Consider the following 18,239-nt stretch of genomic DNA (forward strand, 5'->3'; position numbering starts at 1 on the left):
TTGAGTTTTATTTTTCTAGACTCTCCAAGTGACTGTGATGCACATTCATTTTTGGAAACTCTAAGATCTTATCCAATTATAAGATTCAGTGATTATAACACTCTAATCAGAATCCAATTTGCTATTCCAAGAGAATAGCTTCAAAAGTATTTTGTGCAATGGCAGCATCATTAAACTCAACATAAAGTCTTTGGAGTGGTTCATGTCAAATGAAAAAAAAAAACCACTCGTTTGAATGTATAAATTCTGACAAGTTTGTGAAAATAGTCACATTAGAGGCATCGCTTACACATATTTCTTCCAACACATATCTAGTGGAGTTTTCTTTAGGTTCACATATGATGTTAACAGGTTGCACATGAATAGTTCAAGAATATATTTGACATAAAAATAGTGGTGAATCTTATCATATAGAAGGCATTTAGTAATTAGTGTGCTAATTACATTTATACAAAAACAGTTAAGATTCCGTAAAACAGCATGGGGTAACAAAAACAAGGGAGTCCAGTGAAAGCCCTCATTCTTGTTTAGTCGCTAAGTTGCAGCCAGCTCTTTGTGAGTCCATGGACTATAGCCTTCTAGGTCCTCTGTCCATGGGGTTACTGAGGCAAGAATATTGGAGTGTGTTGCTGTTTCCTTCTCCAAGAGATCATCCCAACCTAAGGATTGAACCTGCATCTCCCTCATTGGCAGATGGAGTCTACCACTGAGTCACCAGGGAAATATATATGTATAGAGATTCTCTTTAGCTAATGAAGGAATTCCTGCCTCATGTACCACATAATATCTTTCCTCTATAAGTAAATTACTATGGTCATTTAGTAGCTCAGGACCTAGCTGGGGAAATAGACTCCTGGTGAATTAACTACAGTACACCATAAATTTCACTGTCATATCACTATTATAAACTGTTATGGAAGAATAATGATAGGAATGATTGGTCCCTATTTTCTTGTTGTAAAATAGTTTCTATGAGGAGCAAATTTGTAAATATGAACCTAAACCCTATGGTATACTAAAGTCACAGAAACTGAATTCCTACACATAAGCAGCATATGTGAACATGGGCGCCTAGACTATGGATATAGGTATATTCATTAGTGGGCATCCCTGGTGGCTCAGGTGGTAAAGAATCTGCCTTCAGTGAAAGAGACCCAGGTTTGATCTCTGGGTCGGAAGATCCTCTGGAGAGGGGAATAGCAACCCACTCCAGTATTCTTGCCTGGAGAATCCCATGGACAGAGGAGCTTGGTGGGCTGTGTCCATGGGGTCATAAAGAGTCAGACATGACTGAGCGACTAACACACATATTCATCAGCAATGTTATATACATTTATTTATAATTCTATACACTATATAAAATAATTGTCATATTTGCTCTGGGCTATCCACATACACAGTTTTTAAAGTTAAAAGCACAGGTGTTTTAAATAAGCATATATTTACCCATAGAAACTACTTTGTAAAGTGTTCTGGGGATCCTAAGCTAACTCACAAATCTTATTAAGCCCATAATGGATCTTATTATAAACTAATAATACCATTTGAAACCTAAGATCTTGAAGAAAGAGACTGGCAAGTCAGAAATAAGGGAAAGGAAAAAGAATGTTTCCATTCCTTTTTACAACATAGCTGCCCTTTAGCATATTTTGAAAGAACCACACACTTCTTTGTCACTATCAGGGAGAAAGAAATTTTCCTCTGCCCTTCTACGTTCTTCTGACTGGTCTAGGAATTAAATTGACACGAGACATTAAGAAGAGAAATCGAAGAGCTTAATAACCTGTAGACGGGGGAGAGGCTCAGGAAAAATGAGGAACTCACCAAAATGGCCAAAGCCCTTACCTTAAATACCATCCTCAGTTAAAGACAAAAGAAGATGTTATGGGTGGCAACAGTCAGCTAGCAGAGAAAAAGCACAGTAATAAGGGGAACAAATGTCATTACGCAGATTTAAGTCTTTGCCTTATCCACCAATCAGAATTACTAGCAATCTGTTCATCCTCCTCTTCTATAGAGTGAGGGAGATCCCCTTACAAAGAGAGCTTTCTGTTATGAATGCAAACGTTTCTGACAAAAAGGCATCTCCTTTGGTTTTCAGAGTTTTTCCTTCGTCTGCTGTTTCTTAGAAAATAACCAGCTTAAAGTAATTAATATGTCAAAGAGACATATTTTGGGGTAGCAAATTCTGCTCCCCTATACCATCATTACATTCTGTTATTGCTGCCTCCCTTAGCTCCCATTAACCACTGACATTCAAAGTCACTTAATAAAACACCCTTGACTACGAAATATAGGAAGTTACACCTATATCAGTTAGGATTTGGTCTGGCTGCATTGTTGCTGTTGTTTAGTCACTCAGTTGTGTCTGACTCTTTTATGACCCCATGGACTGTAGCCTGCCAGGCTCCTCTGGCCATAGGATTTCCCAGGCAAGAACACTGGAATAGGTTGCCATGTCCTTCTCCATTGGCTGCATATATCAGGGAAATAAAAGTAATTTACATAAGATAAATATGACACACATCGTCCAGAGCTAGCCAGTGGTCCCATGGTTAACAGGGACTCAGACTCCCTGTATTTTTCTCTTCCAAATCCCAAAACATGTTTTCTGACTTTAATGTTACCTCAGAGTCTAAGATAACTGCTGGAGCGCTAGCCATCACATGTATAGTCCAGTCAACAGAAGGAGAAAGCAGGGAAGGGCACAAAAGGTACTTTCCAATATGAATCACTTTCCTTTAAGGAGTTCTCTACTTATATTTTTCTGGCTAAAACTTAGTCACATGGCACCTCTGACTGCAAAGGCTGCTGGCAAATGTGGCATTTTAGTTGCATCCTTTACCCCCTCAAATGAAACTGGAGATACGTTGCTGAGGAAGAAGGGGAGAATGGATATTTGCAGGCAGTTAGTAATCTCTGCTGGAGAAGGAAATGGCAGCCCACTCCAGTATTCTTGCCTGGAGAGTCCCAGGGACAGAGGAACCTGGTGGGCTGCCATCTATGGGGTCGCACAGAGTTGGACACAACTGAAGCGACTTAGCAGCAGCAGCAGCAGTAATCTCCGCTACACTGCTGAACCGTCTGACACTCCAGATTACTTAATTCCTCTCTCGCTGCTGCTTAGGCACTTCAATCATCTCCAGCTCTCTGCAACCCCATGGACTGTAGCCGTGCAGACTCCTCTGTCCACGGGATTCTCCAGGCAAGAACACTGGAGTGGTTGCCATGCTCTCCTCCAGGGGACCTTCCCAAACCAGGGATCAAACCCCGGTCTCCTGAACCGAAGACAGATTCTTTACCACTGAGCCACCAGGGAAAACCAACTCCTCTCCTACTCACTCAATAAAAACATCTCAATTCTGTTTTAAAAATCTAATTGACAGGAATGATTCTTCTAGAGCAACGGTTCTCAACTCTGGACGCACACTTAGAAGCCCTTGGAGTGCCTTTTAAAAATCTTGATGCCCAGGCCAGTGACATCAGAAACTCTGTCAGTGAAACCTAAGCCACAGTATTCTTAAAAAATACCTAAGTGATTACAGTGTGTAGTCAAGTTTGAGAATCACTGTCGTAAAGACATTTTAAAAGAAGGCACATAACCAAAATGTTGCCAAATTGTTGTGCTTTTTTGCAGCAGAGTCAAAGACAGCATAGATGGTTCCAATGTTGGTCATCCTCGATGCCTTTACCTTTCACATACCCTCTCATCCACGTAAACAGTCTGTGTCATTTTAAATAACTGTCAAATCCCTCCACACCTTTATCTCATCCAAAGTCCACACAGCAATCCAAAGAATGTTTAAAACACACACACACAAATCTGACCACCTCATTCCTCTATTCTGCATAGATCCCTCCAATGACTTCCCATCCATCTAAGACTCTTTGCCCTCCAAGATCCCCTCCTGTCTATGTCCCAGGCTTATATTAGGCCACTCATCACATTACTGTGTGTGACCTCCTCCCATGATCCCAAGCTCTTTCCATAGAGTTGATTTGTGTTTGCCAAACCAACCAAATCCACAAAGGAAGTCAAACTGCAAAGCTTGCATTCGCTCATTCCTGTTAAAGGAGGCTTTACTACCCACAGATGGAGTCAAGATCCTTGCTGTGTGTCAACATGGCCCTTATCCCACCTGCAAGTCTTTAAAAGTGCCCACCTCCCCCACCTCATTTGTTTAAGCGTAGGGAATACATTATCATTTTGTTTTCAGAACCCAGAACAGCTCCTGTCACAGAGTATGCATTTCATAATCCAAAGATAAATATTTGATGACTGAATATCTGAGGAAAGGAGCAGTATGGGATACTGAAGTTAAAAGGGTCAACTGGAGACCAACCAAAAGAGCCACAAGCACCTGCTTGTACCTTAGGCACAGTGACCCACATCCACATTTCTTCCCTCGTCTTGAATGTGTGTCTGTGTCTCTGCAGGTTGTGACTTGATCCCAGTGCAGTATCTCCGCTGGGGTGACCCCGAGCCCATCGCAGCCGTGGTGTTTGCCTGCCTGGGCCTGCTGGCCACCCTGTTTGTCACCGCGATCTTCATCATCTACCGAGACACGCCGGTAGTCAAGTCCTCCAGCAGGGAGCTCTGCTACATTATCCTCGCTGGCATCTGCCTGGGCTACTTGTGTACCTTTTGCCTCATTGCGAAGCCCAAACAGATTTACTGCTACCTGCAAAGAATAGGCATTGGTCTCTCCCCAGCCATGAGCTACTCGGCTCTGGTCACCAAGACCAATCGGATTGCGAGGATCCTGGCAGGCAGCAAGAAGAAGATCTGCACCAAAAAGCCCCGATTCATGAGTGCCTGCGCCCAGCTGGTGATTGCGTTCATCCTCATATGCATTCAGCTGGGCATCATCGTCGCCCTGTTTATCATGGAGCCTCCGGATATAATGCACGACTACCCAAGCATCCGAGAGGTCTACCTGATCTGTAACACCACCAACCTGGGGGTCGTCACCCCTCTTGGATACAACGGACTGCTGATCCTGAGCTGCACCTTCTACGCCTTCAAGACCAGAAACGTCCCGGCGAACTTCAACGAGGCCAAGTACATCGCCTTCACGATGTACACCACCTGCATCATTTGGCTGGCCTTTGTGCCCATCTACTTCGGCAGCAACTACAAGATCATCACCATGTGCTTCTCCGTCAGCCTCAGCGCCACAGTGGCGCTTGGCTGCATGTTCGTGCCCAAGGTCTACATCATCCTGGCCAAGCCCGAGAGGAATGTGCGCAGCGCCTTCACCACGTCCACCGTGGTGCGCATGCACGTGGGTGATGGCAAGTCCTCCTCAGCCGCCAGCAGGTCCAGCAGCCTGGTCAACCTGTGGAAGAGGAGGGGCTCCTCTGGGGAAACCCTAAGGTAAAACCCGTGGGGGGCGGGGGGAGCCTCGCACCTGTGGCCAAAGCAGTGGCCTTTGCTTCCTGGGGATTTTACATGAGAAATAGCAGAGGAACTAAAACTAGGGGAGGCAGGGTGCTGGTTAAGGGTTTTGGGCATCCACCTTGAATGGTTTTCCTGGAAGGAATTGGATACGGACCTATAAATGCATATGGGACCTGGTGACTTAGCCTAAGCCTAGAATCTTAAAAGTTGAGATAAAGGAAAAAAAGCAAAGACTTAAGGCAAAGGGAGGTGATGTCAGAAGGACTTGGAGGGCACAGCTAAGTCACTAAGGCAAGGCAAGGTGTCTGGGTCCTGAGGGGGACAGATATCCACTGTGGACTAAATTCTGATTCACTGGAATGGAGCAGAAAAGAGTGTGTAGAGAGCAGAACACCAAGAGCCTTACACGTCTGCACTTACATGGGTCTCACTCTTTCTCGAGCCCAGACGAATCCTTCACTGCCTGTTCCATGAGATGCCAGAATGTAGAACTGGTCTTTTTATTCTTAAGGGGAAACTTGAACTCCTGGGACATATCTAAGGAGCTGAAAGGGGCAGAAGAACAGAGTAGCTTTGCATATAATCAGCCTTAACAAGCAGCCAGTTCCCCACGCGCCCTGCTGTCCCACCCCACCTGCCAAGGTCAGTGTCCCAGGTAACAGTTATTGGCCAACCACCATCAGAAAAGAATCTGAAGCCAACAGCCAAGGCTGCCCACCCCATCCCCCCAATATGAGGGACTAAAGCACTTCAAAAGGCAATGAGATCATCTTAGTGACCTGAGAACTATTTTAGAGGTGTCAAAAAGGCTATGTAGACTGTTACTGGGAATAACATTTAAGAATACATCTCCAAAGAACCAGTCAGAATATCATCCGCTAACTCTTACAGAGATTTGAGAATTTTCCGAAAATCTAGACAGACAAGTGGGAGAGAAATACTTTTCAAACGGAAGATAAATAGCTAAACACGAATCCTTGAACAATGCTCTTACCCCATCATTTAGCCAGCATGAAAAGTTCTACTTTCCAGTCAGCCCTAATTCATCAAAGCCTGAATGATGGGTGATGGTAAAGGTACTGCGTCTGCTGAGGACTAAAACAGATTTCACAAAATGCTTGGAGTTTATCCACACGGCCCAACTCATTTGCATTCTTAGCTTGCCTCCTTGCCTCTTTCAATTCTCTTATGATTCCTGTATGCCTCTCATCTCTTTCCATGTATACCGTGAAAGGTATTCAACTAACTTGTAAGCCTTGGTAAAAATAACCTCTTCTATTTCAATAAATCCTGGAAATGCCATGATCTATACACAGAAGACCTTCCATATATCTAACTGCTGGCATACATTCCGTCTACCTTCCTGACTCCTCTCAAACATTCTTGTTCTGCAGCTCTGCATGATAAGCCTTTTATTTTGTCAAAGAAAATTTATTTTTCCAAGGTTTCATTTTATCAGCCTTTCTTTAAACTCTCTCTTCAAATATAATCTCCCAGGGCATCCTGAGAGATGAAAGAAACGGGTTGCTGGAGGGACAGTTGCGAGTCTGTACCTAAGGACCCCCAAACTCACCGGGGCAGGCTCCTGAGAGAGAGGGTGCAGCAATGGTGAAGAGCACTGACCTGAAGCCAGCTTGTCCTGAGTCTGAACACTGGCACTGCCATTTCTTCTCTCTGAGCCTTAGTTTCTTGCTCTGCCATATTGAGATCCTATCACCGACCTCACAGGATTGTCAAGAGTGAAAGAAATAGCGTGTGCAAAGGCCAGGCAGGCAGTGGACATGCTACCAGGGGTAGCGGAGTGCAGAGCTGGGCAGCACAGAACTGAAGGGCAGCGGCATCGCTGACCAGCCATGTGACCAACCGCAGGCGAGTTACATGAGCTCGCGGTGCCTCGACTTCCGCCTCTGATGAATGAGACACATATGACATATCGTGGTTGTAAGACTAAATGAGTGAATATACGTAAGTGCTGGCCACACAGTAAGTACCAGGGACAGAGGAGCCTGCTGGGCTACAGTCCATGGGGTCACAAAGAGTCGGACACAACTTAGTGACTAAACCACAATAGCAAGTACTACTGAAGTGTTTGCTATTATTATTCAGTTCAGTCGCTCAGTCGTGTCTCTTTGCGACCCCATGGACTGCAGCACGCCAGGCTTCCTGGTCCATCACCAACTCCCAGACCTTACTCAAACTCATGTCCATCAAGTTGGTGATGCCATCCAACCATCTCATCCTCTGTCGTCCCCTTCTCCTCCCACCTGCAATCTTTTCCAGCATCAGGGTCTTTTCCAATGAGTCAGTTCTTCCCCTCAGGTAGCCAAAGTATTAGAGTTTCAGCTTCAGCATCGGTCCTTCCAATGATTTCCAAAAGGACTGATCTCCTTTAGGATGACCTGGTTGGATCTCCTTGCAGTCCAAGGGACTCTCAAGAGTCTTCTCCAACACCACAGTTCAAAAGCATCAATTCTTCGGTGCTCAGCTTTCTTTATGGCCCAATTCTCACATCCATACATGACTGCTAGAAAAACCATAGCTTTGACTAGACAGACCTTTGTTGGCAAAGTAATGTCTCTGCTTTTTAAAATGCTGTCTAGGTTGGTTATAGCTTTTCTTCCAAGGAGCAACCGTTTTTTAATTTCATGGCTGCAATCACCATCTGCAGTGATTTTGGAGCCCCCCAGAAATAAAGTCCCTCACTGTTTCCATTGTTTCCCCATCTATTTGCATTGAAGTGATGGAACTGGATGCAATGATCTTAGTTTTTTGAATGCTGAGTTTTAAGCCAGCTTTTTCACTCTCCTCTTTCACTTTCATCCAGAGGCTCTTGAGTATTTTGTTTTCTGCTATAAGGGTGGTGTCATCTACGTATCTGAGGTTATTGATATTTCTCCCAGCAATCTTTATTCCAGCTTGTGCTTCATCCAGCCCAGCATTTTGCATGATGTATTTTGCATATAAGTTAAATAAGCAGCATGACAATATACAGCCTTGACGTACTCCTTTCCCAATTTGGAACCAGTCTGTTGATCCATGTCTGGTTATAACTGTTACTTCTTGACCTGCATACAGATTTCTCATGAGGCAGGTAAGGTGGTCTGGTATTCCCATCTCTTGAAGCATTTTTCACGGTTTTTTGTGATCCACACGGTCAAAGGCTTTGGCATAGTCAGTAAAGCAGAAGTAGATGTTTTTCTGGGACGCTCTTGCTTTTTCTATGATCCAACAGATGTTGGCAATTTGATCTCTAGTTCCTCTGCCTTTTCTAAATCCAGCTTGAACATCTGGAAGTTCTTGGTTCATGTACTGTTGAAGCCTGGCTTGGAGAATTTTGAGCATTACTTTGCTGGCGTGTACTACCTTAACAACTGCCCATCTTTTTCCACACCTGAAAGTGTCTGTGTCGGGTATGCGATAAGGACGATCTTAATAACAAAGAGAGCATCATAAAAGGCAGGACAGACCTATAGATATATTGATTATATAGCCTGGGCCTGCTCGAGTATCTCTGTTTTCACCTTGTCCGGCTGCATGCCCAACTAAAGAGCACAGCCTTTGCAGGGTAAGTGTGGGAGTGGAGGCCTTGTCTACCTTGTTCATCACTGTGCCTCCAGTGCCTAGAAGTACTGAGAGGGGCGCTTGACACATAGAAGACACTCAGTAATCATTCCTTGGTATGTCTGTTGAATGAATGGATTGGAGAAGGTAGTAAGGTGGTAGCTATTTTTGGCTTGCCTTCAAGTGTGCACACTACTGCCCCCTAGTGGATCTAACTTTCATAAGCTCAAGCCTGCAGTGATCTGTATTACAGATAACCTCTGCGTTCACTTCTAGGGTCATCAGTTTCTGCTCAAGACTGGGATCATTAATCTCATCCGCAGATATCATGTTTTGCTATAATTCTAACATTCCTCTAGTAACATTAGATTACTGTTTTCAACTATATCATTTCTAATGGCAACATAGTAACAAAATTTACTGATAATGCTAATACATGCATGCATGCTAAATTGCTTCAGTCGTATCTGACTCTTGCGACCCCATGGATTGTAGCCCTCCAGGCTCCTCTGTCCATGGGATTTTGCACACAAGAATACTGGAATGGGTTGCCATGCCCTCCTCAAGGGGATATTCCCCACCTAAGGATCAACCTCCCGTCTCTTTCTTCTCCTGCACTGGCAGGCAGGTTCTTTACCATGGCACCACCTGGGAAGTCCATACAAAATAGGAGTTCTCAAGATTTGGGGCAGTATTTTAACTTGTTTCCCCTATGGAGTCATGTAGTTATTAATGATTAGATTTTGCAGTCAGTACATCTGGGTATTAATATATCAAAGAAGTTACAGAGGGAACTTTGTTAGTGTTGACTTTTCTGTATGCAGTCTTGGCAAATGCTGGTCTGTCTATATGGTTATAGCTGAGATAGGCTACACTCTGATTATACAGAAACTTCTTTCTGCCACTAACCAAGATATTCAGGTTGGAACCTGCTTTTGACATAAAGGAGACAAAAGGTCAGAGAAAGCTAGCATACCCTTGCATCACATATATTCCACAGCAGCTCTCCACTTTGAAGCTATAATTCTAAGAAATAAATTAGATCCAAATTAAAATTCTTCTTATAGGGCTTCCCTGGTGGCTCAGTGGTAAAGCATCCACCTACTAATGCAGGGACACGGGTTCCATCCCTGGGTTGGGAAGATCCCCTGGAGAAGGGAATGGCTACCCACTCCAGTATTCTTGCCTGGGAAATCCGATGGACAGAGGAGACTGGTGGGCTACAGTCCATGGGGTCACAAAGAGTTGGACATGACTTAGCAACTAAACAACAACAAAAATTCCTCTGTACCTCCCATGAGCCCTCGAACTAAGTATTCCTTCTCTGTGGTCCAAAATCAATAGTTCAGAACACTGTAGACATAACTGCTTATGTATGGGTTTCTGTCTCCTTTTATAGTTTTCTAGAGGCCAATGTGTATCACCTTACCTGTCACACTGGGGCTTAATTATAGGCAAACAAGTGAACTTGGGTGCTCCAAACATTTTCACATTTTAGTCTGAATTACCTTCATTAGTTGCGCTTCTCAGGTTTGCATCCTGTAATACGCCAATGAGCCCACTACTGGGATCTAGAGTGAGCTTAACAGTGTAACCCAAGTCTGTGGACGTCAGTCTCTGGGGAGAAGCTGCCAGGATAGGTCTGCCTGGCTCTGCTCCCCTCCATCAGGTGTGTGGAGAGGCAGGCTGCCGTAAACCCACACTGGCTGCCGTAAACCCACACAGGCTGTCGTAAATCTGCACTGGGTTCGGGGCCCTGTTTCTGAAAAGGCTTATACATGTCTCTTCCACATCTTATGGCAGACGGTAAGGGTTCCGTTTTTTTATTTTTTTTAAAAAAATTTTTAAGGGTTCCGTTTTGAAAGAGGACACTAGCTGCTTAATTTTCCAGGCAAGAGTACTGGAGTGGGTTGCCATTTCCTTCTGTAGGGGATCTTCCCAACCCAGGGATCGAACCCGGGTCTCCCTCACTGCAGGCAGACGTTTACCGTCTGAGCTACCGGGGAAGCTCAATTTAAAGTGAGAAACGTTCATAACTTCTGAGGTTATAGTGACTACATTTCCAAAGGTTAGTCCAGCCTCTGTGTGAATTTGAACAAGGTACTTGAGTCTGCTTCCTCACCTGTGAGATGGTATTACAGTGTTGTGAGGAGTGGGAGAATTCATATGTATTAAATGCTTCCTAGGAACACAAGGAAAGCACTCAATAGATGGTAGATAAATCTTTTAGAAGAGTGTCCAGCTGCAAGTAAACTTGCTTTTCAGAGACTTATATGGCTTGTTTGCTTTTCATTTCCACGTGTTACAAAAAGTATGCAGCTAGACTGTTCCTGGCATTCCTCCAGCACTCACCCATGCTGGAGAAAACTTCTTCAGGCCTCTTACCGATGTACGTGCAAGAGCTCCATGCATGGCAACCCCTTATGAGGGAAAGCAGTATTCTTCTCAGAGTCCCCTAAGAATTGCCTTTAGGTCTTATTGGTCTAGACGATCTCATATAATAGCTACCCCTAGCTGCAAGAGCGGGGAAGGCAATGACACCCCACTCCAGTACTCTCGCCTGGAAAATTCCATGGACCGGAGGAGCCTGGTGGGCTGCAGTCCATGGGGTCGCTAAGAGTAGGACACGACTGAGCGACTTCAGTTTCACTTTTCACTTTCATGTATTGGAGAAGGAAATGGCAACCCACTCTAGTGTTCTTGCCTGCAGAATCCCAGGGACGGGGGAGCCTGGTGGGCTGCTGTCTATGGGGTCGCGCAGAGTCAGACACGACTGAAGTGACTTAGCAGCAGCAGCAGCAGCAGCAGCAGCTGCAAGAGAGTGTAAGAAAGCATCCGTTTCATTTCGTTTTCACATCTTCTATTATGGAAACTGAAAGGGAATAAGGAGGTGTTAGGTGCTTGTTGGATACAAAGAGTAGTGTCTACCATGGATAGTGGCAGCACTTAGTAACTTAGCAGTAGTAGTAATACTCATGGGCTTCTCAGGTGGCTCAGTAGTAAAGAATCGACCTGCCAATGCAGGAGATGCAGGTTCAATCCCTGGGTGAGGAAGATCCCCCCTGCAGAAGAAAATGGCAACCCACTCCAGTATTTTTGCCGGGGAAATCCCATTGTCAGAGGAGCCTGGCGGACTACATCCATGGGGTCACAAAAGTCAGACGTGACTGAGCGTGTGTGCACATGCACGCACACACACACACACACACACACACATACACACACACACACACACACAGAGTAATACTAATAGAACTGTCTAGCGGTCACATAATACTTTGGCCACCTGATGTAAAGAGCTGACTCACTGGAAAAGACCCTGATGCTGGGAAAGATTTGAGGGCAGCAGGAGAAGGGGGCAAAAGAGGATGAGATGGTTGGATGGCATCACTGACTCAATGGGCATGAGTTTGAGCAAACTCCAGGAGACAGTGAAGGGCGGGGAAGCCTGGCGTGATGCAATCTATGGGGTCATGAAGAGTCAGACACAACTGAGTGATTGAGCAACAACACAAAATATTTAAAGTAGAAGCAATAATTATTCCCATTTTTCAAATGAAGGATTTGAGGTCCAGAGTGGGTAGAACACTTGCCCATAGTCTCATGACTAGTAAGTTATGGAGCAGCTTTTAACTCAGCCTTAGCTTTTTGGCTTCAGAGCAGAGAATTTCCCAGAATATATTCTTTGGTAAGCTAGTGTCACAAACCGTTCCTTGAACAAAAGTTATTTGGTCAAACAAGCTTGAAAAAACTCTATTACTGGAGATAAACACCGAGAAGCCTTGCAGTGTTTACACCAATCATTCATTTGTTAATTCTTTTCCATTTCTTCCCAAGCTTACTGAGCATAACACTACTTTTTCAAGTAACTCTCTTAACGTTCTGGAGAGTTGATACTACAAGCAGGATCCTCTTTGGAAACCATCACCATAGCCAAAGAAGAAGAAATGGTTCAGGGGGCCTGAAGAATAGTTCCTATTTTCAGTGAGGAGCTAGAAAGATCCAGTTCCACCTCTGATCATGGAGAGAATCACTTTTGTTCTCTGAGCACTGAAGGGAAGAAGAGAGCCTAATTCTAACAGATCGAGAAGTTTCCTGAGCACAAAAAACAAAAGAGCCTGGAGTCAGTCATTCAGTTCACTGAAATAGCAAGGGGAGATTTTTATTTAAAAGAGAGTGAGTCACTACAGATTTTTTCTATATATAGAAATGTATTATTTGTGCCATCAATGTATAGAGGTCCCTGTGATTAACATTTTGGTTCTAGACCCTAATTTTCCAGCACGACATGGTGAGCGTCAAATCACTGTCAGGAAGATAATGCCATGCTTCTGTTTAGGGCCTTCACTTCAGCTGCAAATTGACAAGTGAACACAAAGCCAGTTCTGACCTAAATAAAGCATTGAATTTGATGAGTCTAAAGTTCTGGCCCTTTAACAGTCAGAAATGCTAGGGTCATGGGGCTGAGGCTGTGAGAAGCAGTGGGCCTTTCTGGCTAAGTGAATGACAGAGGCCTAGAGCCCTAAATGATACATTTTCTCTGAAGTTAAAACCCTCCCCAGGGATTCTGGTCAGGTGGCAGAGACATTAGCATTGTCTCCACCTTAATTTTAGAAACTATCATTTGCCACTTCTGTTTTAATTAACTAATTAACTTTGGTCTAATTAACATTGTCGTGAAGGCCCACTTTAGGCTATTTTCTAAGCAACCGGCTAAGCCCTTTCACATTCAATGCCTGAATTACAATCTGCCCGGAAAATTGGCTCTCTTGTGTGAATTCCAATATATCCAACTATCAGAGTTTTGAAGATTTCCAATTGCTTAGATTTCATTAAGTGGTGATTCGTCTTGATAAAGTGATTTGCATGCTGCTTCTCCCTCTCTAGAGTTGTGTGCCTCTTCCTTCTCTCTCTCCAGATCTTTTTTATCTTCCAAGGCCCAGGTTCCACAATGAAACCCTATGAGATTAAACTACCTCACAGACTTTCCCTCATCTGGACTCAGAACATTTAGCATGTATTCCTCATGCCTCCTTCATTTATTATTTATTCACAAGCAATTACTGAGAACTGAGGATTGCCAGGCACTGTGCTAGGTCCTGGGGATATGAGGGTTGTTTTGTGTATGTACACAATAGTTTCACAACCTAGCTAATGAGATATTAAAAGTATTCAGATTAATATATACACACTATATAAAACAGATAAGCAACAAGTAGCTACTGTATAGCACAGGGAACCCTACTCACTGTTTTGTAATAACCTACAACAGAAAAGAATCTGAAAAGGAACATACACACGCATACACATATTTATTTTTAAGAGGTATATGCATATGTACTAAGTTGCTCAGTTGGACTCTTTGTGACCCATGGACTGTAGACCACCAGGCTTCTCTGTTCATGGTATTTCCCAGGCAAAGATACTAGAGTGAGTTGCCATATCCCCCTCCCGGGGATCTTCCCAACTCAGGGGTCAAACCCGCATCTGTTATGTCTCCTGCATTGGCAGGGAGATTCTTTACCACTAGCGTCACCTGAGAGCCCTGGGTGAATGTAACTCAGATGACCATTATATCTACTACTGTGGGCAAGAATCCCTTAGAAGAAATGGAGTAGCCCTCATAGTCAACAGAAGAGTCTGAAATGCAGTACTTGGGGGCAATCTCAAAAATGACAGATGAAGTTGGTGTATTTCTAAGGCAAATTATTCAACATCACAGTAATCCAAGTCTATGCCCCAACTACTAATACTGAAGAAGCTGAAGTTGAACAGTTCTCTGAAGACGTACAAGACCTTTTAGAACTAACATCAAAAAAGACATCCTTTCCATCTTAGGGGACTGGAATGTGAAAGTAAGAAATCAAGAGAAAATGGAGTAGCAGGTAAGTTTTGCCTTGGAGCACAAAATGAAGCAGACAAAGGCTAACAGAATTTTGCCAAGCGAATACTCTGGTCCTAGCAAACACCCTCTTGCAACAACACAAGAGACAACTCTACATAGGGACATCATGAGACAGTCAACACCGAAATCAGACTGATTATACTCTGTGCAGCCGAAGATTGAGAAGCTCTATATAGTCAGCAAAAACAAGACTAGGACCTTACTGTTGCTCAGACCATGAGCTCCATATTGCAAAAATCAGACTTAAATTGAAGAAAATAGGGAAAACCACTAAGGCATTCCTGTATCATATAAATAAAATCTGCTATGATTGTACAGTAGAAGTAACAAATAGTTTCAAGGGGTTAGATCTGATAGACAAATTGCCCGAAGAACTATGGGTGGAGGTTCATGACATACTACAGAAGGTGGTGACCAGAATCATTTGAAAGAAAAAGAAATGCAAGAAGGCAAAATGGTTGTCAGAGACAACCTTACAAATAGCTGAGAAAAGAAGAGATGCAAAAGGCAAAGAAGAAAGGGAAAGATATACCCAACTGAATGTAGAGTTCCAAAGAATAGCAAGGAGAGATAAGAAAACCTTCTTAAGGGAACGATGCAATAGAGGAAAACAATAAAATGGGAAAGACTAGAGATACAAAGGAAATATTTCATGCAAAGATGGGGACAATGAAGGACAGAAAGCATGGACCTAATAGAAGAAGAGATTAAGAAGAGGTGGCAAGAATACACAGAACTGTTTTTAAAAAAGAAAAAAAGTTCTTAATGACATGGATAACCACAATGGTGTGGTCACTCACCTAGAGTCAACATCCTGGAGTGTGAAGTCAAGTGGGCCTTAGGAAGCATTATTAAAAACAAAGTTAGTGGAAGTGATGGAATTCCAGCTGAGCTATTTTAAATCCTAAAAAAAAAAAAAGATGCTGTTAAAATGTTGCACTCAATATGCCCTCAAATATGGAAAACTCAGCAGTGGCCACTAGACTGGAAAAGGTCAGTTTTTCATTCCAATTACAAATAATGGCAATGCCAAAGAATGTTCAGACAACCACAAAATTGCACTCATTTCACATGCTAGCAAGGTAATGCTCAAAACCCTTCAAGCTAGGCTTCAATTGTGTGTGAGCCAAGAACTTTCAGATGTATGAGCTGGATTTTAGAAAAGGCAGAGAAACAAGAGATCAAATTACCAACATCCCCTGGATCATATAAAAAGCAAGGGAATTCCAGAATAATATCTACATCTGCTTCATTGACTACATTAAAGCCTTTGATTCTGTGGATCACAACAAACTGTGGAAAATTCTTCAAGAGATGGGAATACCAGACCACCTTAACTGCCTCCTGAGAAACCTGTTTGCAGGTCAAGAAGCAACAATTAGAACCAGACATGGAACAACAAACAGGTTCAAAATTGGGAAAGGAGTATGCCAAGGCTATATTTTGTCACCATGCTTATTTAACTTCTATGCAGAGTACACCATGCAAAATGCCAGGCTAGATGAATCCCAAGCTGAAATCAAGACTGCTGGGAGAAATATCAATAACCTCAGAAATGCAGATGGTACTACCCTAATGGCAAAAAAATGAAGAGAAACAAAAGAAACTCTTGATGAGGGTGAGGAGAGTGAAAAATCTGGCTTAAAACTCAACATTCAACAAACTAAGACCATGACATCCTGCCCCATCACTTCATGAAAACAGAAGGAGAAAAAAGGGTAACAATGGCAGATTTTATTTTCTTTGGCTTCAAAATCACTGTGGATGATGACTGGCAGCTATGAAATTAAAAGAAAAGCTATGACAAACCTAGACAGCATATTAAAAACCAGAAATCACTTTGCTGACAAAGGTCTGTCTAGTCAAAGCTATGGTTTTTCCAGTAGTCATGTATGGATGTGAGAGTTGAACTATAAAGAAAACTGAGTGCTGAAGAATTGATGCTTTTGAATCTGCAGTATTAGAGAAGACTTCTAGAAATTCCTTTGACTTCAAGGAGATCAAACTGGTCAAATCCTAAAGGAAATCAATACTTGCTGAATATTCATTGGAAGGACTGATGCTGAAGCTGAAACTCTAATACTTTGGCTACCTCATGCAAACAGCCAACTCATTGGAAAAGACCCTGATCCTGGGAAATATTGAAGGCTCAGAGAAAGGGACGAGAGAGGATGTGATGGTTGGATGGCATCACCGACTGGATGGATAGGAGTTTGAGTAAACTCCGGGAGTTGGTGATGGACAGGGAAGCCTGGCGATCTGCGATTCATAGAGTCGCAAAGAGTCGGACACGACTGAGCGACTGAACTGAATAGACTGAAGTTCAGTAAAGGGATACAAGATACTAAGAGTCTACAAGGGAACAGAGGGGCCCAAAGGTAGAAGCGGTAAATTGTACATGTTAAGAATCAGCAAAACTTTCCAAAGGAACCAATTCAAATGATAAAAATTATTTAAACATTTCAATCTCTACTTAGATGTCCTCAGGACTTCTTTACTGGCTAAGATAAGACAGAGAAGGGCTCTCTCTTCCTGGCAGGGAAGGCCCCCGCTAATATGACAACCCCTTCCCTGGCCGGCCTTGCATCTCATCCCTCCCTGCTTGACTTTCCATACTGACCTGCTCACAAGTTTCCAGCTTTCAGGCCTCTATCAAGGTGGCTCCATTGGTATTAAGTATACCTGGCCCCACTCACCTTCAGCTCTCTCTTGGCCAACTCAGACCCATTTTTAATATCATTTCTACTGGAAATTCTGCCCTAACCATCTGGGACATTACAGGGGCATTAGGTCTCTCTCTTCACAATCCAAATGAGCTTCTCCCTACACAGAATTTATCATCTTTGTTATTATTACCTGCTAACTGTGACCCCCTTACCCACATGCATGTGTGCACGTGTACACACAATATCAAGAATTTACTAAACACATGAGCCATGTCTTACTCATATTCTGTGTAGTTGGCACCCAACACAGTACCAGACACATAGTCAATGTGCAAACATACTTGTTAAATAAATGAATGAATGGCTGGATGGATGGACAGATAACAAAAAATAATGTCTGAGATACATTGGTATTTGATAATGAAAAAAGAAGGACTAAAGATAGTGGATAATTGCATTTATTGAGCATTTGTCATAGACCAGGTATTGCTCTAAGCCCCTTACAACTCTTTTAATCCTTACAGATGAGGAGACTGAGGCAAGCAGAGGTAAATTTATCTGCTTGCATCCACACAGACTAAGTAGAAAAGGCAGGATTAGGAGAAAGGCGGGCTAGTTTCAGAGTCTATGCGTGTTAACTACTAAATAGATATTTCCCATTCCAGTTCTTATACACTGTGGCCTGAACTTAGGAAAAACATGGGCG

The 18,239-nt window shown here is 43.2% G+C and overlaps 1 protein-coding gene and 1 long non-coding RNA gene across 3 annotated transcripts in view; one reads left to right on the top strand and one right to left on the bottom strand.

Moving 5' to 3' along the window:
* GRM5 (glutamate metabotropic receptor 5) overlaps window positions 1–18,239 on the top strand; it is a 585,267-nt gene that overhangs the window by 510,852 nt on the left and 56,176 nt on the right. For both annotated transcript variants that reach the window (XM_065936547.1, XM_065936548.1), the window contains exon 7: window positions 4,438–5,377. In XM_065936547.1, the coding sequence (XP_065792619.1) occupies window positions 4,438–5,377 (940 nt within the window). The remainder of the gene's footprint in view (window positions 1–4,437; window positions 5,378–18,239) is intronic.
* LOC136168835 (uncharacterized) overlaps window positions 1–18,239 on the bottom strand; it is a 190,612-nt gene that overhangs the window by 116,902 nt on the left and 55,471 nt on the right. The window lies entirely within an intron of this gene.

This window comes from Muntiacus reevesi, chromosome 5 (assembly GCF_963930625.1).
Source record: "Muntiacus reevesi chromosome 5, mMunRee1.1, whole genome shotgun sequence".
NCBI classification, from domain to species: domain Eukaryota; kingdom Metazoa; phylum Chordata; class Mammalia; order Artiodactyla; family Cervidae; genus Muntiacus; species Muntiacus reevesi.